This window comes from Schistocerca piceifrons, chromosome 2, assembly GCF_021461385.2.
Source record: "Schistocerca piceifrons isolate TAMUIC-IGC-003096 chromosome 2, iqSchPice1.1, whole genome shotgun sequence".
Classification (NCBI taxonomy): Eukaryota; Metazoa; Arthropoda; class Insecta; order Orthoptera; family Acrididae; genus Schistocerca; species Schistocerca piceifrons.
The window spans coordinates 1,023,845,833-1,023,868,311 of NC_060139.1; the positions used below are offsets into that span (position 1 = coordinate 1,023,845,833).

The window sequence follows — 22,479 nt, forward strand, 5'->3', positions numbered from 1 at the left end:
TCCATGCCTTGAGCTGCAGCTGTCACAAAGAAATGCCATCGTGAGAACTATGGCTCATAGAGCTGGTACATTATCAAACAAGGAGATCCTCCCTGGAGAACTTGCTCACAGAAAAAAATGCTCGAAGGGAATGCTTACTCCAATTGAGAAACTAAACAGCAGTTGCACACACAAACAAACAATTCCTGTGGAAAAGATCAAGACAGAGAAATTGAAAGGAAAATCAAATGTCTCTTAACTGGTCTTTGCAAGTCCAATCTATGGCAAAATTGGTAGATTGAAGCATTTCATCTTCACCAACAAAAATAAAAGACCTGCTCTGTAATGATAAATATGATCTAGATTTTTCAACACATCACATACCATATTTCATATGAATAACAAGATTAGCAATGTAGTGCAGGATTCAAGGTTTTAGGACATCATAATGAATTTTTGCAGTGTCGGCTATGTGTCAAATATCTATATAACTTTCAGCTGTTATTTATTTATTTCAATGAAAGTCAGTTTCCTTACAGTTGTGCTTTTTATTTTATTTTAATGTTTACCTCACATATGTTCAACTGATTTTACGACAATGTTGTCTCATCTTCATGTACCTGCTACAAATGCTTGATGAACTGAACAGCCTACGTATTGTAACTGTCGATCCATCATGGGAGGCACCTATCATGCATTTGCCACACAATTTGTGAATTTGTATTAAACACTCTTTATTCTCTGCATCTCCTCCTCCCCCATTTCGACACAGAGAGTAGAATGTGTTTGTCATGAATTATCAAACTGTGTGGTAGACACATTATAGGTGTCTCGGTTGAGGGAGCACCAATTACAGTGCTTACAGCATTCAATTTATAAAGCATGCCTAACATGTACCAGAAAATGAGACAATATTGTCTTGAAATAGATCATGTGTACACAAGATAAAAATAAAAAATACAACATGGTAATTTCATTAATGCTTGAGATCCAGCACTCAGTTTATTAAGACTTCATTGGTCATCTTGTCCATCAGAGCAAACAGATGAAGGAGGCGTACTTTCCACAGCCTAATGGCATGTGAAGAAAATCAATCACACTAATAAAACCTTAGACATAAAATCATCCTTGGGTTTAGGAGATGCACTGAAACTATTTATCATCATGAGTCCTGGTAGTTTCCCGTCGAAAAAATTAAGAAGGCTCCCTTAAAATCTTATGTGTAGTTGTTGCAAAATTCTGCACTGAATGACATCTGGTTTTAGCACTGTACAATTAGTCACAGATAATGCACATTCTACTTTTCACTTGAATTACCAGATGTTAGCTACTAAAATTAATCCATCATTTCCCAGGTCATTACTCAATGAATGACTGAAAGACTTCCACTTTCAGTATGACAGCTCTGACAGTAATCCTTCTGAATGACTTCCCTACCAAAGTGTAACGATGCACTGAATTCAGGAACTCTTGCCAGACGTCCTTCTTCTGTCTTTAATTACTCTGTAGAATTCTTCTTTTATGATATGAAATGCTTCTATCATTCCATGTTAATGATTTGCATGGAAACCTTTGCAGTGTCACTTGATTAGCCGCAATTGGAATGTGGCATCCCTTAGTGCAAACAATGTCAGATACCTGGGCAATTTTGGGACAGAAGCTTGAGCGTCTCGGTGATTCATGCTGGTACCATGGAAGCTGTCACAGTGTTCAAATACAACCTGCTGGCTGTATAACATGCAGTAAGACATGCTGAATAGTGAACTAGATGGCTTTCTTTTACATTATTCTTTCAGGTGTATGTATCTATATTAGCTTCAAACCATTAGAACACAAATCATTACCAACTTCTCACTGCTCAGTGTCACGAAGAGCCAGTGAGGGGTAGAGGAGCTTAATGGCTGAGAACAACCTAAATAAGTGCTGAAATGTGAACCTTTCCACAACTCAACCTTGTTCACAGAGCCTCATTTCATTTAAAATGCACTGAAATTACATGTGTGGGGAGAATGGATGCAGGCATTGCTAAAGAATGTCTTCCAATGCCTGTATATGCACTCAATCATGTGATGGAAGGTAAGAGAGTACATAATTATCATTAGTGAAGCACAAATGGGTAATTTCACTCTTACATAATACTTGAAAATCCTAGCTTGGTTGCAAACAGTGGAATGGCTTAAAATTAGCACTCATCACATAATGAAATCACTGAGCAGTGGATAGGCACATAAACTAGAATATCCTGATTTATTATTATGCCACTCCTAATCTCCACATGGATTCAACACCCATTCAGAACGTGCAACTTCAGTTTTATTACGGGCGTATCTTGTCTTACTGACAGAATACCGGCTATAGCACCAGCCCAGTCATATACCTAATTTGTTGTAGGTACTGCATGGCTTTTAATGTGGGTATGACTACTAACAACTAATAAGCTGTCCACACACGTCAATGTTGACCACCAAATGTGACCAAGGGTGACGCTCACCATTCAATGGTAGAAAATATTGCTGAGCACAACATGTTCAACTAGAATGACTGCTTCACATCCTATGCCATCTGGATCCTTTTCCTCCAACGTAAGTTAGTCAAAGATGGCAAATGTGAAACCAATTCATCCATTGGCTCAACACATTCATCTGACATCAATCTCCATTAATATATCTCCTACATAGACTTAGGTCAGGGGCATGGTTAATGATACAGCCAGTTGTTGCAGTGTCCTTTTTTATCTTTTTTGTTTTGTTTTTAAATAAAATTTTCATGACTTTTAATGTCCAGATTTCCTTGCCTATAGTTCATTCAAGAGCACAGACACAGCTCAAATATTTCAGATACTGTCATGGCATACTGTCTTAATTATCTTTCAAGTTTATTAATTATCTTTCAAGTTTTGAAATAAAGTTTCTCAGTATGCAAAGATGAACTAACAGTTCAAGAAGCATCTTTGTACCACATATCTACCAACTACAAAATTTTGATCTGATCCTTGGCTCTCACCCAGTCTTGTAAGATGACTGATTCTTTGTAAAAGTGATACCAAGTAAATCAAACCAGCAGTTAACCTTTGCAAGCCCTATTTCTCAAAAAGTAACATGTTTGACTAAAATATCCACCATTATCAATACCAAATTATTCCAATCTCACCAGCAAGAAGTTGTTGTGTGTTGGCTACATAAAAGCTTTCCTCTGAAATCATCGATGTTATACTTAGCTCAAGTATTAATTCCATGCCTTATGACACAACAGTGCATACAGTGATTTATTCCAAAGAAATAACTCAAAACCCTGTTTTCTTCTTCTTTGTCATCAATTGTACCCAAGTTCTCTTTTTGTTTCATTTTTTCTCATATCACATACTATGATTATTCCATTCTCTTCTGATTTAGGGTCTTGTTAAAGTGTTTAACTTTGCCCTGTAAGGTTACAATACCATCCAGGTATTCATTTCCAAAGTGCTAGAATCCAGGGGATGCAGTCAATACAAAAGGAACAGTCACTGAATTCGTGATAAGAGTGGTTTGTTGTTTTGTTTTGTTTTATGAGTGAGTTTATTTTAGCACACAGCCATGGACATAATAATGAGTTTCGAAAATAAAATGTTCAAACCGCGTGGTCACTGACTTGAACAGCATAATCGAAACTCAAATATTCTACCAATGTTATTACTACAGGGACTTCATATTTTCCTCCTATACCAATTTCCAGGGTTTCTCTGTTTTATTGATAGATTGGCATGCCCTCACGAAAAGAAAGAGACAGATGACTACGTCAAGGTTTATCTTTGTGATAGCATTTGCAACATTCATAGGTCAATTACATTTATAAAAATGTATGTATCAAAGAAATTAAGAATACAATAGAGACAAGTATTATTTTGCACAATTGCTTCTTGAGACTCCTGACTGAATTGCAGCCACTGTCTATATTATTAATATAAATATCACTGTAGCTTTTTTTATTTTTCTCAATTGTTCAACAGCTTACCTGTCTGTTCAGCAGGAACTGTATAAGCTGATAATGTAACTTCATTTTCTGGTAACCGTACTTCCTTCGATATTACAGAGACAACAAGTTGTTTCAGTGGCTTGGGTGAAGATACTTCGACGGAGGGTGATACAGTTTTATCATCCACGCCACTTAACCCTTCTGAATACACCTATTGCAGAAGAATCAACAGAAAATGAACAAATTAGCTTTTTATATTTAAAAACAAAATGTTCACAAAAATGGTTTTATTGTAATTTTCTTTGTTACAATGATAACACAAACAGTGGGAACTACAGGTAGGAATATCAACAATGTACAAAAAGACAGACAGCTACTTACCATAAAGAACACATGCCAAGTTGCATACAGGCATAATTAAAGACAGGGTATTTTAATTGTAGCCATCTGCAACTTTGTGTGTCTTCTTCATGGTAAGTAGCTATCTGTGTTTTCATACAATGATAAAACATGTACACAAAAGTGAGTTTATTTCACAAAACGTAGATGGTGCACACATGATGCTCATACATACAGAGAGAAAGAGAGAGGGGGAAGGGGGTAGGGAGAGGGGGAGGGAGGGAGGGAGGGAGGGAGGGAGGGAGGGAGGGAGGGAGGGAGGGAGGGAGGGAGAGAGAGAGAGAGAGAGAAAATACACTGCACAACACCTTTTGCCTTCTGACAGTTAGCCTCACTTCTGCCACCCCCTCCCTCCCCTCCAACTCCTCTGCCCCAAAAGTTCATGTTTTTCCTCTGTATATGTCAATTGTAGCTCTCTTATTCCTAATTTCACTTCACTTTTTTAAAAATTGAGTCTATCTGTGATTTAACAGTGCTAAAGTGCGGGTTCATAGTGCTCTTACTCCTCAAAATCAGCATGTAAAAACACGTAGCTGCCTCACTGTACTGTATGATAAAAAGTATCACTTGTTGAAAACCTTGTTCCATACCCTGAAACATTTATGTACTTCCAAATGTGTGTACATTATACGGGCCACACACAAGGTAAAATGCTCACATACTTACTTCTGAACTCTACACCCTTGAAGGGCCTTGGTCTGCATCACAATATCCCGCCATTCTACCTGGTCCATGGCTTTCCATCTCCATCCTCTGATACCCAGCTTTTTCATGTCTTCATCAGTTCCCTCCTTCCATCTCTTTCTGGGACATCCCTTCTGTCGTCTGTCTCCAGCCTTGCCATCAAAAATTATCTTACATGTTCTTTCTTCCTCCATTCTGACGATGTGTCCTGCCCCCTTCAGTCTTCTTATTTTAATGGTAGTGACAGTGTCAGGTTCTTCAAAAAGTTGTTCTAGTTCTGCATTTGTAAGAATGCAACAAAATCCTTGATCGTATATTCGACCACATATTTTATGCAGAACCTTTCTCTAGCAAATGCTAACGTTCCTTTCCTCATTTGCAGTCATGGTCCACATCTCAGTGTCATACGTATAACTGTTTTGTAAATGAGGATTTTAGATTTTCATGATAGAAGCAAGCTCCTAAGCATGGGTATTGTGGCAACATGCTCACATGCTAAATGAAATTTCATTGTGTACATCAAAACAGTTGACTGGGTTGGCCAAATTAGGTAGTAGGTTGTTAATGTTGATTGTACTTTTAACTGAAGAAGAACACAATTTTTTTTATAACTGAGCTGCAAAACAATAAAATTAATTGTGAAACAACTGTTCTAACAGACAGCAAGCACATAATAAGAGCATAACAGAAAAGTCCCACAAATACTCAACAGCATCGACATAATGCCAACAGACACACATAAAAGCATACAGCACTATTCTAGCTTGTAGAACTATAAGTTCCTTCCTTGGTGAGGAGAGTGGACTAAGTTTGGGATAGTGAAAAAGGGACAGGTGACTTAGATCACTAGATGACAGGAACCAACCTGTTGTGAGTACAAGGAGAAACAAAGAGCTTCTGAAAGCTAGTATATTTATTTACTCAGGTAGGAATCATCTTACAATGATACAGAATTTGTCATCATAATAGAATGAAAGAAGATAGTTCAAATATACAACCATGCAGAGTACACAAGCACTAACAAAGAGATAGAGGGGCTGGCCAGTACTTACCTCAGCTCAGTACAGCCAATAGATACACAAAAAACAGAACCGGAAATTTACGTTCCTAGCTTTCGGAACAAATGTTCCTTCATCAGGGAGGAGAGAGGGGAAAGGAAGGGAAGAAGAGAAAGTGGATTCAGTTACTCACAACCCAGGTTATGAAGCAACAGGGAAAGGAAACAGGGAGGGTAGCAAGGATGGAAGCATGGTTGTCAGAGGGAAGCCAAAAATATTCTACTGTAAGTACTGTGCCAGCTTCAAACCAAAGAGGATGCATACAGAAGTAAAGAGGTATATAGTATAAAGATAAACATAACTATGTAGGATGAAAAGATGCATGAATGGCTAAAGAGGAAAGGGAAAGAGGAGAAGACTGAAGAGTAAATGGGAGTGAGGTTGTTTAACGTAGGTTCAGTCCAGGGGGATGGCGGGATGAAAGGATGTGTTGGAGTGCAAGTTCCCATCTCCGCAGTTCAGAAGGACTGGTATTGGTTGGGAGAAGCCAAATGGAACATACGGTGTAGCAGGTTCCTAGGTCCCTAGAATTATGCTGGAGGGCATGCTCCGCTACTGGGTATTGGACATCTCCTAGGCGGACAGTTCGTCTGTGTCCGTTCATGCGCTCAGCCAGTTTAGTTGTTGTCATACCGGAAACAGGAAAAAACCGAAATTTAAAACCAGCAGCAATGGGAACAAAGTCATAAAATTTGAGAAACTAAAAGCAGAAGGAATGCTTAAAAATCCACTACAGAAAGGGGTTGGTTGTCCCCAAAAAAAAGCTTCAAATGACTGACGTCATTTCACTGTCACTAATAAACTGGAGAACGCGGTCGGCTGAGCGCGTGTCATCTGCTAAAATCGACGATAAATCAGGCGATAGCTGTAGACGGGAGTGTAACGGATTAAAATAGGGGCATTCAATTAAAAGGTGTCTGACCGTCCACAGCTGAGAGCAGTGGGGACAGAGTGGGGGAGGATCGCCGCTTAAAAGATGTCGATGGCTAAAAAGACAGTGCCCTATCCGGAGTCTAGCTAAAATTACCTCCTCCCGACGACGCGTTCGGGAGGAAGAGGTCCAAGCGCAAGGAAGGGCTTTCACTTCCCGCAATTTATTATGGGGAAGTGTTGACCAATGCGCATGCCATAAATGAGCAACTTGGCGACATAAACCGCTCCGTAGATCGGTGAAGGGAAGCGACTGAATAGCTGGCCGAGGAAGAGATACTGCAGCCTTGGCCGCTATATCGGCCGCCTCATTCCCACAGATACCAGCGTGTCCCGGGAGCCAGAGGAACGCCAACGAGACGCCCCCCAGGTGGAGCAAGCGCAGACAGTCCTGAATCCGGTGGACCAGAGGGTGCACAGGGTAAGGAGCTTGGAGACTGAGGAGAGAGCTGAGAGAATCTGAGCAGATTACGTACTGTATCCACTGATGGCGGCGGATGTAGTGGACAGCCTGGAGAACAGCGTAAAGCTCCGCAGTATAAACCGAACACTGGTCGGGAAGCCGAAAGTGATTTGGGGTGTCGCCAACAATATAGGCACTCCCAACACCTAACGATGTTTTCGAGCCGGCGGTGTAAATAAATGTGGCATCCGTCATTTGTGCACATAGAGCAGCAAATGCCCGACGGTAAACAAGTGTAGGGGTACCATCCTTGGGAAATTGACATAGGTCACGGAGCAAGTAGATCCGGGGACGGAGCCAAGGCGGTGCTGTACCCCAAGTTGTCAAGAAGGTTTTAGGAAAGCGGAAGGAAAGAGAATGGAGCAGTTGACGGAAGCGGACTCCCGGGGGTAGTAGGGAGGAGGAGCGGCCTGCATACCCTACATCAAAGGAGGCATCGAAAAAAAGGTCATGGGCTGGATTAGCAGGCATAGAAGACAGATGGCTAGCATAACGACTCAGAAGGACTGCCCGCCGATTGGACAGCGGAGGTTCAGCAGTCTCAGCATAAAGGCTTTCCACAGGGCTGGTGGAAAAAGCTCCAGACACTAAACGTAATCCACGGTGGTGGATAGAGTCGAGACGCCGAAGAATAGACGGCCGAGCAGAGGAGTAGACTATGCTTCCATAATCCAATTTCGAGCGCACTAAGGCGCGATAGAGGCGGAGAAGGACCACTCGGTCCGCTCCCCAGGAGGTACCATTCAGGACACGGAGGGTGTTGAGGGATCGCAGACAGCGAACCGAAAGATAGGAAATGTGGGAGGACCAGCACAGTTTTCTGTCAAACATAAGACCCAAGAATTTAGCGACGTCGGAAAACGGAAGGTTGACAGGACCGAGATGTAAGAAGGGCGGAGGGAACTCCTTACGTCGCCAAAAATTAACACAAACGGTCTTACTGGGTGAGAAACGGAAGCCGGTTTCGATGCTCCATGAGTGGAGGCGATCTAGACATCCTTGAAGACGTCTTTCAAGAAGGCTGGTCCGTTGAGAGCTGTAGTAGATCGCAAAATCGTCCACAAAGAGGGAGCCTGAGACATCAGGAAGGAGACAATCCATAATTGGATTTATGGCGATGGCAAACAGTACAACACTCAGCACGGAGCCCTGGGGTACCCCGTTTTCTTGGGAGAAAGTACGGGAGAGAGTAGTGTTCACCCGCACCCTAAATGTGCGCTCTGCCTTAAATTCGCGAAGAAAAAGGGGCAGCCGGCCTCGAAAGCCCCAAGAGAACAGTGTGCGGAGGATGCCTGTCCTCCAACAGGTATCGTATGCTCTCTCCAGATCAAAAAATATTGCTACCGTTTGGCGTTTCCGGAGAAAATTGTTCATGATATAAGTGGAGAGAGCAAAAAGATGATCAACTGCAGAACGATGCTTTCGGAATCCGCATTGGGCTGGTGTTAAAAGACTGCGGGATTCCAGCCACCAAGCTAAACGGTAATTCACCATACGCTCCAAAACCTTACAGACACTACTCGTGAGAGAAATGGGGCGATAGCTAGACGGCAGATGTTTGTCCTTTCCAGGTTTCGGAACGGGAACGACAATAGCTTCCCGCCATCGTCTGGGAAAGGTACTGTCGGTCCAAATTCGATTATAAAGGCGAAGGAGGTAACGCAGACTTTGGGTTGATAAATGCAGCAACATTTGGACATGGATACCATCCGGTCCTGGGGCGGAGGAGCGAGAAGAAGAGAGGGCATGTTGGAGTTCCCGCATGGAGAAAACAGTATTGTAGCTTTCGTGATTTTGAGAGGAGAAAGCAAGATGTCACACTTCCGCTGCACGTTTCTTCGGGAGAAACGCTGGCGGGTAATTTGAAGAGCTCGAAATCTCAGCAAAGTGCTGACCCAATGAGTTAGAAATTGCGACGGGGTCCACTAAGGTATCATGCGCGACAGTGAGCCCAGAGACCGGGGAGAAACTAGGCGCGCCTGAGAACCGTCGAAGCTGACTCCAAACTTCCGAGGAGGGAGTGAAGGTGTTAAATGAGCTAATAAAGAATTTCCAGCTTGCCTTCTTGCTATCGTGGATGACGCGACGGCATCGCGCACGGAGCTGCTTATATCGGATACAGTTGGCCAAAGTTGGATGGTGACGGAAAATGCAAAGAGCACGTCGCCGCTCACGTATTGCGTCACGGCATGCCTCGTTCCACCAAGGAACTGGGGGGCGCCGGGGCAATTCGGAGGTGCGTGGTATTGAACATTCCGCAGCTGTAAGAATAACGTCGGTAATATGTGTGACCTCATCGTTGACGCTGGGAAAGCGACGGTCAACGAATGTCGCTAGAGATGAAAAAAGTGTCCAATCGGCTTGGGCAAACTTCCAGCGTCGCGAGCGCATATATGGCAGTTGAGGCTGCAGTCTAAGAACACATGGAAAGTGGTCACTCGAGTGTGTATCATCAAGGGCGAACCATTCGAAGCGCCGAGCTAGCGGAACAGTACCGACCGCAAGGTCCAAATGAGATAAATTTGTCGTGGAGGCAGACAAAAATGTGGGGACCCCAGTGTTGAGGCAAACTAGATCTGCTTGGTGGAAGACGTCTAGCAATAGTGAGCCACGTGGACAAGGATGTGGAGATCCCCAAAGCGGGTGGTGGGCATTGAAGTCCCCAACCAGCAAATAGGGGGGTGGAAGCTGACCAAGAAGATGAAGGAGATCAGCTCGTGCCATTGGTGTGGACGATGGAATGTATACAGTACAAAGAGAGAACGTGTATCCGGAAAGGGAAAGACGGACGCCGACAGCTTGGAAGGAACTGTTTAAGGGGATTGGGTGATAATGGATAGTATCATGGAGAAGAATCATGAGTCCTCCATGGGCTGGAGTGCCTTCAACAGAGGGGAGGTCATATCGGACGGACTGAAAATGAGGGAGAACAAAGCAGTCATGGGGACGCAGCTTTGTTTCCTGAAGACAGAAGATGACCGGCGAGTAGGATCGTAAGAGGATCGACAATTCGTCCCAATTGGCTTGAATGCCGCGGATGTTCCAGTGGATAATGGACATAGGGTGAACAGAAAATGGAGGAATGTGACTAAGGGTGCTGTCAACTCAACGACTGCTCAGAGCTTGCGACCGACAGCATGGAATGGCATTCAGTTGAAGGCAGAAGATCCTGATCCATAGGTTGGTCAGGAGCAGCTCCTGCCACCAGCGATCGGCCGGTTGACCGGCCACCAGCAGTGCGCCTCGGCGACACAGAAGGCGGCCGAGGGTGATTTCCGCCAGGTGGTGCTGTAGATGGGACATGCCTTGGCGGAGAAGGAGAGGAACTGGGTTTCTTTGTAGCCTTCTTGGAAGTATGATGTTTAGAGGAAGGAGGAACCGATGGTTGGTAAGTTGCGGTACGTAAAAACTCTTCACGAGTATGCTCTTTTTTTGAAGACTTGGCGTCTGACCTTTGGGCTCGAGATTTAGCAGAACCCGATGAAGGGTGAGCCATAGAGTGGGCAGGCGAAAGTGGTGAGGTTGAACGGGCGATCTTTGCGCTGGCCGATCGGACGACCGTGGTACTAAAGGTGAGGTCGCAAGTCTGCGTGGCCGCCTCCTTTGTTGGCCGAGGAGAAGCAAGGACTGTGCTGTATTTTCCTGTCTGAGGCACGGTGGGCTGTCGACTGGCGAATAATTTTCGAGCAGCAAAGTTCGACACCTTTTCCTTCACTCTGATTTCCTGGATGAGCTTTTCGTCCTTAAAAATGGGGCAATCTCAAGAGGAAGCAGCGTGGTCACCCATACAGTTGATGCAGCGAGGGGATGGAGGTGGACAAGCACCCTCATGGGCATCCTTGCCACACGTAACACATTTGGCCGGATTGGAACAGGACTGGCTGGTGTGATTGAACCGCTGACATCGATAGCAACGCGTAGGGTTTGGGACGTAAGGGCGAACGGAAAGTATCTCATAGCCTGCTTTGATTTTTGATGGGAGTTGAACTTTGTCAAATGTCAAGAAGACAGTGCGGGTTGGAATGATGTTCGTGTCAACCCTTTTCATAACCCGATGTACAGCCGTTACGCCCTGGTCAGACAGGTAGTGCTGAATTTCTTCATCAGACAATCCATCGAGGGAGCATGTATAAACGACTCCACGCGAGGAATTTAAGGTACGGTGCGGTTCCACCCGGACAGGGAAGGTGTGGAGCAGAGAAGTACGCAGCAATTTTTGAGCCTGGAGGGCACTGTGTGTTTCTAACAACAGGGTGCCATTCCGTAATCTGGAACAAGACTTTACAGGACCTCCAACTGCATTGACACCTTTCTGAATAATGAAAGGATTGACCGTGGAGAAGTCGTGACCTTCGTCAGACTGAGAAACAACAAGGAACTGTGGCAACGATGGAAGAACCGTCTGTGGCTGAGACTCAGTGAACTTACGTTTGTGAGCAGACATTGTGGAAGATAGGAAACCATTGCGGAAGAATCCCCCATGATTACCGGCGTCTCCGATGGTGCGCTCCTCCCTTGTGGGGGCCCTCACTGAGGGCACACCCGCCTTAGGTGATTGTTCACACCGCAGGTCACACCTCCCGACAAACGGACGGAGGGACCAATCGGCACTTTCGGAAGGTATCAGCTCGGGTATTCACCCCTCCCTGGGCCTGGCCGTTACCAGGGGGTACGTACGTGTCCTACCTGTCTACCCGGGGCGGGGAATTACGCGTTACCCCGTCACCGGCTACGCATGGAAGTGTGTGGGTCGGCCTTCAGACACGCACAGGGAGGAAAAAAGAGAAAGGGAAAGGAAAGAAGAGGGGATCTCAAACGCCGCAGCGGAGAAAAGGGCAAGGAGAAGAGGGAAGGAAAAGAGAAGGACAGAGGAAGGACAGAGGAAGGACGAGGACTTGCAAGTGTAGAAAGCAAGGAATTTGGAACAGTTTCGAGCGTCCGTCTCTGGACGTAGGCACAAACCATACTCCCAGAGGGGGAGAAAGGGAAGGAAAGAGCCAGAGGTGAGGGGGGGGGGGGGGGGAGGGCAAAGATGGGGGACGGGGAAGGATGTGGAAAGGGAAGGGAAGGTATGCAGCCCGGAAAGGAAGGAGGGCCACATTAGCTCGGGGTCCCGTGCTCGCTACGCACGTGTCCACAAAAGAGTTGTGGACCCCCTGGGGGGTGTCATACCGATGTAAAAGGCTGTGCAGTGCAGGCATGTCAGCTGATAAATGACATGTGTAGTTTCACACGTGGCCCTGCCTTGAATTGTGTATGTTTTACCAGTAGCAGGGCTGGAGTAGGTGGTTGTGGGGGGATGCATGGGGCAGGTTTTGCAGCAGGGTCAGTTACAGGGGTAGGAACCGCTGGGTAGAGAAGGTAGTGTGGGAATATTGTAGGGTTTAACAAGGATATTACGGAGGTTTGGGGGGGGGGGGGGGGTGTGATGAAAGGCAACTCTGGGAGGTGTGGGGAGAATTTTGACAAGGGATGATCTCATTTCAGGGGTTGACTTGAGAAAGTCATATCCCTGTCAGAGTAATTTGTTGATGTATTCGAGGCCAGGATAATATTGGTGACAAGGGGGATGCTTCTGTGTGGTCTGGGGGTAGGAACACTGTTGTTGGACGGGGAGGAATGTATTGCTCAGGAGATCTGTTTGTGGACAAAGTCTGCAGGATAGTTGCGGGAGAGGAAAGCACTGGTCAGGTTATTGGTGTAATTGTTGAGGGATTCGTCACTGGAGCAGATACTTTTGCCACGAATACCTAGGCTGTAGGGAAGGGAGCGTTTGATGTGGAATGGATGGCAGCTATCAAAGTGAAGGTACTGTTGTTTGTTTGTGGGTTTGATATGGACAGAGGTGTGGATGTGAGCTTCAACAAGATGAAGGTCAACATCCAGGAAGGTGGCTTGGGTTTTGGAGAAGGACCAGGTGAAATTCAGATTCGAAAAGGAGTTGAGGTTATGGAGGAAATTAAGGAGTGTTTCTTCACCATGAGTCCAGACCACAAAGACGTCATCTATAAACCTATACCAGGCCAGGGGAAGTAGCTGTTGGGTCTTCAGGAAAGCCTTCTCCATGCGGCCCAGCCCCGCTACTGGTAAAACATACACAATTCAAGGCAGGGCCACGTGTGAAACTACACGTCATTTATCAGCTGACATGCCTGCACTGCACAGCCTTTTACATCGGTATGACAACAACTAAACTGGCTGAGCGCATGAACATACACAGACGAACTGTCCGCCTAGGAGATGTCTAATACCCAGTAGCGGAGCATGCCCTCCAGCATAATTTTAGGGACCTAGGAACCTGCTACACCGTATGTTCCATTTGGCTTCTCCCACCCAACACCAGTCCTTCTGAACTGCGGAGATGGGAACTTGCACTCCAACACATCCTTCCATCCCGCCATCCCCCTGGACTGAACCTACGTTAAACAACCTCACTCCCATTTACTCTTCAGTCTTCTCCTCTTTCCCTTTCCTCTTTAGCCATTCACGCATCTTTTCATCCTACATAGTTGTGTTTATCTTAATACTATATACCTCTTTACTTCTGTATGCATCCTCTTTGGCTTGAAGCTGGCACAGTACTTACAGTAGAATATCTTTGGCTTCCCTCTGACAACCATGCCTCCATCCTTGCTACCCTCCCTGTTTTCCTTTCCCTGTTGCTTCATAACCTGGGTTGTGAGTAACTGAATCCACTTTCCCTTCTTCCCTTTCTTTCCCCTCTCTCCTCCCTGATGAAGGAACATTTGTTCTGAAAGCTAGGAACGTAAATTTTCGGTTCTGTTTTTTGTGTATCTATCGGCTATACTGAGCTGAGGTAAGTACTGGCCAGCCCCTCTATCTCTTTGTTAGTATTTGTTTCACATCTTTATACGAGATTTTCCATTAACATTTAGAGCACACAAGCATGTATTTATGAAACTAGGAAGTGTAGTTGGCTGTGGTCTTGCTGAAGGAACCTGCTTGAAATGATTTAGAGGAAAACCCAAATCAGGATGACCAGACGTGCAAACTCCTTTCTCCCAAATAAAAAAAATCAGTCTCTCAACAACTGCACTGCCCCATTGCCATGAGTTGTGGAGCATGCAGTGTGGCGTAGTGATTAGCATTCCTAGTTGGCATGCGGGGTGTCACTATTTCAAACCCAACTACTTTTTTTTAAGCATTTATCATTTCTGGAAGGTTCCTGAAATTTATTTTGTCTGTAATGTTTGTATATTATGGAATATTCGATGTTTGTATAAATAGCAGCACTCTCCATCCAGGACTTCAGTTCTGTTCTGGTTGTACAAGCACATTCATAATAAACATGCTTTCAGTGCTACGTGCTGTATACTTCCTAGGAAATCCTGCTTTCAGACTTCAACATTCATTGTGTTTATATACTTCCTAGGAAATCGTGCTTTCAGACTTGAACATTTATTGTGTTTACATCATGGCATTGTTTGATGGAGATGCCAGATACTTCAAGACATCTCCATCATCATGGTTACAATTAGGTACTGTACGATCCATCACCTACATGGGAAGGAACCGGAATATTAACATTACATGTTTCCCAAAATTACTATATTCAGAATACCTAAGGGATTCTAAAACATCAACAAGACAGTTGCACATCAGGCATCCATCAGTGTTTTTGGAGACACTGATCAGGATCCGATGAAATGGTTGAAAAGATTTGACTGAGTCGGCAAAGAAAATGAGTGGGCAGATTTGTACTTGTACGCCACAGCCTAGCAGCAGTTTGAGAACAACAAAGAGCAGCTCGATAGCTGGGACAAATTCGAAGTTGAACTGAAGAAAACATTTGGTGATGTTCAATAGCAAGTTAATTCAGTGGAAGAACAATTTAATAAACGAGCCCGCTGTCATAAGGAAACAACATAATCCTGCATACACAATGTTATGGTCTTGTGTGAGTCTGAATATGATAGAAGCTGACAAAATCTCACACGTGATGGAAAGAGTTGCAGGAGACATATATAAAGCTCTTCTGGTAAAGGATGTCACAACGGCTGAGAAACTCATCAAGCATTGCCAGTGCTCTGAGGAAATGCAACAGAAAAGAGATGAATTAAAAAAGTATGACCAACTCCTGAACGTGGACAGTAGGGCAGTACTGGGAGACCAACATGACCTTGTCTCACTCGTACGCCAGGTAGTGAGAGAAGAGATACAGAATTTTATGGCAACTAGAACTTTCAGACCAAGTAAGCAAGAGAGAGTGGACACAAATGTTGACCCCATACGACAGGAGGTAATAAAAAATGTTGAAGAAGATGTTTGTCAATCTTAAGCATCAATCTCAGCCACCAGCTGAAATCGGGAAAACTGACTTGCCCAACTTGGACTTAGGCCACAGCCATCAAATACATTGCCAACCACCACAACAGTTCTATTCACGCCAGTAAATGATTATAGTTGAACTGTGTGATGGAGCCCAATGTTGTACCCCAGATGAGGTGGACCCCTCCCCTGCTCCCCAACAAGCTGTAGCCATTTCCTGACACAATGCAGAGGTGCCAGCCACTTGCTTAGCTGCCAGATTCAGGAAACCTATAAGCACGGTGACATCTATGGAGGTGAGGTCAGTACAGATGCAAATCCTCCATAGACGACAGTCACCAAGATGACAGGATATCTCACTGCTGTCATCATCGATGGCCAACTTGTTAGAGCACAAATAGATTTAGGGTTTTCTTTTCTGTAATTCTGAACATTTATCATCGTCGGCTAGAGTAGACTATGTTCTGAGTTACGAAAGCAATCATGCCAAATGTCACAAATGGGTAATATGTCCAGCCGACAAGAACATGTATTGTACAAATGAGTAACTTCAATGACAGACCACAGTCATTACCTAAATTGTTGATCATCTCTAATAAAATATATTGTTACAGCTGTGTATTGCATAATGCACTACTTAACATACAACTGGCTCACATTCTGTGAACTACTGAAATGAAACGGTCCTTCACTTGCTGCATTTATATAAGCTGTGTCCAATTTTCTGGGTAGATACGAAACATGTAACAAAATGTAATTTGAAGAGATATTTTCTTTTTTCAACTGTAACAATCTACACTTTTGTACAAATGGAAACATAGAGGCTTCTAAAGTATTTTCATTATTTTACAGAAACAATGGTACCTTAAGTAAGGACAAATCTAAAAGATTTCGAAAGTATGAAAGAAGTTGAAACAGATATATTTAGTGAAGCGAAATTTACATTAAGCAGTATTTTCTTGGGTGGACCATTAGATGGAATAGCAAAAATGACCTTTTCTATTAAGTATAAAATTTCTGGCTGATACTTGTCTTCAAGGGGTGAAAATTCAGTGCTGCCAACAGACACATATAAAAATACATGACATTACCCTATCTTTTGAAACTGATAGTTCCTTTCTTGAGTAGAAGAGAGGAATAGGGCACAGAAGGTTAAAAATGACCTGCCTGTTGTGAGGATGAGAGGAGACAAAGGTTATTTCATAGTTTTCTCAAGTAAATTTTCCTTTTGATACAATCATTCTATTAAGACACATCTAAGAATTTCATACTCTGAGTCACAATACACACTAATAGCACAAAGTTATGGGAAGACTTCTACAGAAAATTTAGAGCTATACCATTTCAAATTTTGCCAGTAGCCCTGTTCTATTTACAGCTGCAAGACTGTGGGTACAATAGACCTCTCCAGCACATTGAGAATATTCTAAATGGGTCTCAAATCAGGTGAAAACTCTATATACATATGTATATGCATGAGGCAGCCAAGTTGACATTGCATGTGTCACTTGTGCATGCATTATTTACATTGCCATTCTACAGGAAACGAAACAAAGGGGAACTGATGACGTAGTGGTGCCACCCAACGTAAATATGGAAATCAAATAAGAGGTGTAACACTACTCTCGACCAAAATTACCCAGAGGGACACTGTCATCAGGAGTGCCCTCTGGCGTGACCAAGCCACGACCCAACACGTAAACTGGCTCAGGGTCATTCTTATCTGTAGAGTCATGGCAAGTGTGCTTTCAGTCTGGCTAATGTGTTTATGTTGTGGACTCTTATATTTCATAGGTGGAAATTTGATGCAGTGTGCACTAAACTTTGTTTTGAAACGCAGACTTAAGATAGCTTACACTGTTTCCAAGGAGAAATCTGTACATATTTTTTGTTGTGAATAAATTAGGGTGGGCCTGTGTTGGCTGTGTGTATAGACTGCTGTTTACAAAACAAGGCAAGTTTAACAACCTAAAAGCTGTTTTGGAGTTGCCTGATGGAAGCTACAGATAAAAATATTACATAGTTTCTCTTGTAAACAAAATTTCATCAAATGTTGGGAATGATTTGAGAGAAATCCTATACGGCTGGACTGACATGGATCAGCAAGTTGGAATGGAAGGGACAACAATTAAGAAATGGACAAGTGGGAATGGCACAACAGATAAACAAAGTAGAATGAGAAATCTGGAGAAAAAGAGCCACAGACACAGCGAAAGTGCAGACCAAGAACCAATAATAAGTTATGACAATGAGGCGATAACAAAACCAATAAATCACTGGTGCCAAGATTTGGCTGCCAGAGTGGTGTGTGGTACTGTGGCTGGCTGCACTAGTACTCGCCAAAGTAGCAGCTCTTCCTAGCAGTTAACGTTCAGCTCCAGGCTCTCTGACATGTTTTCAAAGTCAGTCGGCTGGGATACCAGAGTCCTTCCTCCTGAAATAGGAACACATGGCTGGAAAGGTCCTGGACGATGTTTCAGAAGATGAACTGATATGATTGTTGGTATCCTGGCACTTAAGGTTAAATGGTGTGAGGAACTGGGAATGTCCAGCTCCTTGCTGGGACATGTTAAGGTGGGTGTTGTTGTTGTGATTGCAGAGGCTGTGTGGAGACCTCCATCTCCTCATCTGTGAAATCACTACTGCCCCTCCCTCCCACCCCTTTTTTTGGCAAGTTACATCTGTGAGGTTGTGGGACTATCAATGGTGAGCTTTTTAGTTCAGGGTAACCACTAACGATTGTGCAGTTGGTATTATGGAAGGAGTTGCTTTTTGTGATGGCATTCCAAACTCTGGTGCGTTGACTGACATGACGTACCACTGTTAGCTGTTCACCACCGTTGCCAGTGTCCACATATTCTTCACTCTGTATGATCATGTCCACATTTCTGTTGAGTATTGGCCTGAGTGCTGGGTCCAGCCTTCCTGGGACTGTGAGGCCAGAAAATGTAGGAGCATTGGCAGTTGTTTCCCACGGAGAAGTTCTGTTGGGGTGCTGGATAGTGGTATTCCTGTACATGCTCAGAAATATGAGCACTGGCATCATGAGGTGGCTCCCAATGCTTTCAACAGTTACTGTTTAAATATATACACCTCATGCTCAACTTTGCCCTTGGGAGAAAGGGATATCTAAAATGGTGTTTTATCTGTTTGATGTGCAGGATTGTGTGAAAGCCATTGCCATGAACTGGGCCCTACTGTCCCATACTCCACTTCACGTGTGCCCTCCAATGGTTAGAATCTGAACTAATATGCATATTGTGGCTTTTGTTGTGGTGGACACCAAGCTTACCACATAAGGACATTTGGCGTAGATGAACGTGGTCTCAATGTTGGCAGGTGGAGGGCCAGAGGGCGAGCAATTGGGGTGGTGCTGCGCTCAAGTAGAATATCTGAGCACCATGGCTTCCATGTCTGTGTTTAAGCTAAGCCACTAAATGTGTCATCTCACTATGGCTTTCATCCGTAACATTCCCCAGTGACCGCAATGAAGTGCTCGTAACAGCTGTGGCTGCAGGGTGGCCGGGCTGACAAAACAGTATGTATTTGCCCCAGGACCTATTATGAGGACAATGTTGATGACTATTAGATGGGGATAGACCCCAGCTACAGAGCTCCTGATTTTTTTAAATGTATGTTGGCCACCTACAGAGCACATAGTGCATGCTGTAGGATGAGGTTGCAGTGTGTGTCTGCAGCTATAGGTGTAGCCATTAAAGCAATCCTTTGACAGTCCACCTCTTTTCTGTGTCTGTGTGGAAACAAAAGATTTCTTGCTGCCAGAGACTGACTCTGGTCCCATGGGACAGCGATAGAGCATCTGCATTTGCTTGCTGGGCTGTTGGTTTGTACTGTAGAAGATCAGGAAAAGTGCCCAATGTTGGAGACAATGAGCTGTTCATTCTGGGAGACTGTAGTGTGGCTGGAATAGTGCTACCAGTAGTTTATGCTGTCATTAAAGAGAACTTTGTCCTGAACAGGTAAACATGGGAGCTCTTAATTGCAAATACACTTGCTAATGCCTCTTTTTCCTATCTGGGAGTAGTTTTTTTGTGCAGGTGTCAGCATATTCAACACACAGGCTATGGGTTGTTCAGTAATGTCTTCATTTCTATGTGCCAGCACTGCACTAATACTATGGGCTGCTTGTGAGAGGAACTTCAAATATTAATTTACCTTTCCCAAAGAGGTTTGCAGCTACATTAAGTTTTGGGGACGGGGTAGGGAGTCGATAGCTGCAACACTAAGATCAGCGGGCTGGATTCCTTCTTTGTTTAGCAAGCGCCCGAGATATTCAACTTGTTCCTGGAAAAAACTAGATTTTGTCTAAGCAGAAATTTAGCCTCACATCACGAAACGTAGTAAATGCCGTGCAAGGGTTGCGCATGTGTTCCTGATGCATAACTACCATGATGATTACGTTGTCCAGACAGTTAGTACAAGCAGTGATGGACATCATTAACTATTCCAGGTATCTTTGGAAGATTGAAGGATCAGGAAAGATCCCAAAGGACAAGTTCTACAAGCTGAAAGAAGTGTTCATAACTATGACGTTTTGCGACTTATCATCTAGTGCTATTTGCAAATATGCATAATTGAAGTTGACCTTATAACAATATTTGCCCTGTGATAAGCTACGTAAAGAGGTCTTCTGGACATTATGTAGGATAGGTATCTTCTTGTCCTTGGCATTGATTGTTGATTTAAAGTCTCCGCATTACTGGAGGGAGCCACTTTGTTTCTTCACTACCAGCAAGGGTGTAGCCCAAATGCTTGTTTTGAATGGCTCAATCATGTCGGCCTCGTGGAGTCGATCAAGTTTCTGTATAACGGCTGTCTATCAGGAGACTAGAATGGGACATGCTTAGCAGAAACGGGGCACTGTGTCTAGATGGAAGGAGATATGAGCCTGGAACTCCACAGTGTACCTCAGGCCACATTTGAACATTGGCACAAATGTGGCACAGACGTTGCCAAGTTCCTGACTTCATCATTGTTGGGGAATCTAAACAACAAAAAGACATCCAAATAAAAAAATATTTCCAGCTAATTATTGATGATAAATAGCATTATCTGCCCTCTGAGCTTCTTGTAAGCTGTGGTGATTGAGAATTAATCCCCACTGACCTGTCACCACATGCTACCACCACACTGGACAGTGGGAACCTAGATAAGCATATGTTTGCAGGTTTGCCTGGAAAAATATGTCTTTGTTCACAGTTGAGAGCTTCACAATTGGCTTATTTGTTAAAGGATCACATGGAATATCACTGCCAGAAGCACACACACGTCCTATGATGTATGCAGGAAACTCAAATCTGATCGTCTTAAAGGTATATGACACGCTGTTCAGGTATGCCCGTCTTTCCCGCAAAGAGTGTAGTGTGCCTGATGATCCAGACACTTTGTATGTGCATGTACTGTAAAGCAGTCTTGTCATCACAGAAATTCCAGCTGCACACGTATATAGACACTGACACATCTGAATTGGAGAAATGACAATGGCGCCACCTTGGAAGTGGTTTATGGTAATTTCATGTTCCTGGAGTGCAGTGTGGCATCTGGACTGATGCTATTTGCTGCTGGGCCATGATGAGCTTGCTTGTTGCCTGTGCGATTTTGAAAGAGTGGATAATAGTCCAAACATCGACAAAAAATGAGTTGTTTAGTTCGTGGGCTGATGTGCATAATTCTGGGTAGAGAGCCACTTGGACAATTGCACCTCTAATTAAAGGGTTTGCATATGAGGTTTTGAATAGTGGGTTCGCACACGTAAAATCACATTGGCAACTTACTCACAGTAAATAACTCACCCAGAAATGATATGACAGATCAGGGTATTTGTGGTGTTGGTTAAATTTGAGTCGCTGTGCAACAACATGGAAGCATTGGAAATAATAATTCTAAAGTGATGTATACATGTCCTTGAATTTGAAGGTGACTGGATTCGAGAGAGAGGAACCGACCACTCTGGCGAAGCCCAAGACAGGAAAAGTGACCATTGGAGACTTATCAGTGACCTGACAGAAGCTGAAGCAGTCTCAGCCACTGTAAATGTGTGTCAGAATCCTATTTGGCACCGGTAAATCGAGTATAGATTTAAGTGTCAGGAAGTCGTTTCTGAAAGTATTTGTATGGATTAGGTTAATGTTTTTTAATGTCCCGTCGACAACGAGGTCATTAGAGACGGAGTGCAAGCTCGGGGTTAGGGAAGGATGGGGAAGGAAAGCGGCCGTGCCCTTTCAAAGGAACCATCCCGGCATTTGCCTGAAACGATTTAGGGAAATCACGGAAAACCTAAATCAGGATGGCTGGAGACGGGATTGGACCCTTGTCCTCCCGAATGCGAATGCGAATTTGTATGGAGTGTAGTCATGTATGGAAGTGAAACATGGACGATAAATAGTTTGGACAAGAAGAGAATAGAAGTTTTCGAAATGTGGTGCTACAGAAGAATGATGAAGATTAGATGGATAGATCACATAACTAATGAGGAGATATTGAATAGAATTGGGGAGAAGAGGAGTTTGTGGCACAACTTGACAAGAAGAAGGGACCGGTTGGTAGGACATGTTCTGAGGCATCGGGGGATCACAAATTTAGCATTGGAGGGCAGTGTGGAGGGTAAAAATCATAGAGGGAGACCAAGAGATGAATACATTAAGCAGATTCAGAAGGATGTAGGTCGCAGTAAGTACTGGGAGATGAAGAAGCTTGCACAGGATA

The 22,479-nt window shown here is 44.0% G+C and overlaps 1 protein-coding gene across 2 annotated transcripts in view; it reads right to left on the bottom strand.

The window, feature by feature from the left end:
• The window catches only part of LOC124776437 (dyslexia-associated protein KIAA0319-like protein), a 154,083-nt gene that overhangs the window by 77,571 nt on the left and 54,033 nt on the right, over nucleotides 1-22,479 (bottom strand). For both annotated transcript variants that reach the window (XM_047251436.1, XM_047251435.1), the window contains exon 6: nucleotides 3,970-4,141. In XM_047251436.1, the coding sequence (XP_047107392.1) occupies nucleotides 3,970-4,141 (172 nt within the window). The remainder of the gene's footprint in view (nucleotides 1-3,969; nucleotides 4,142-22,479) is intronic.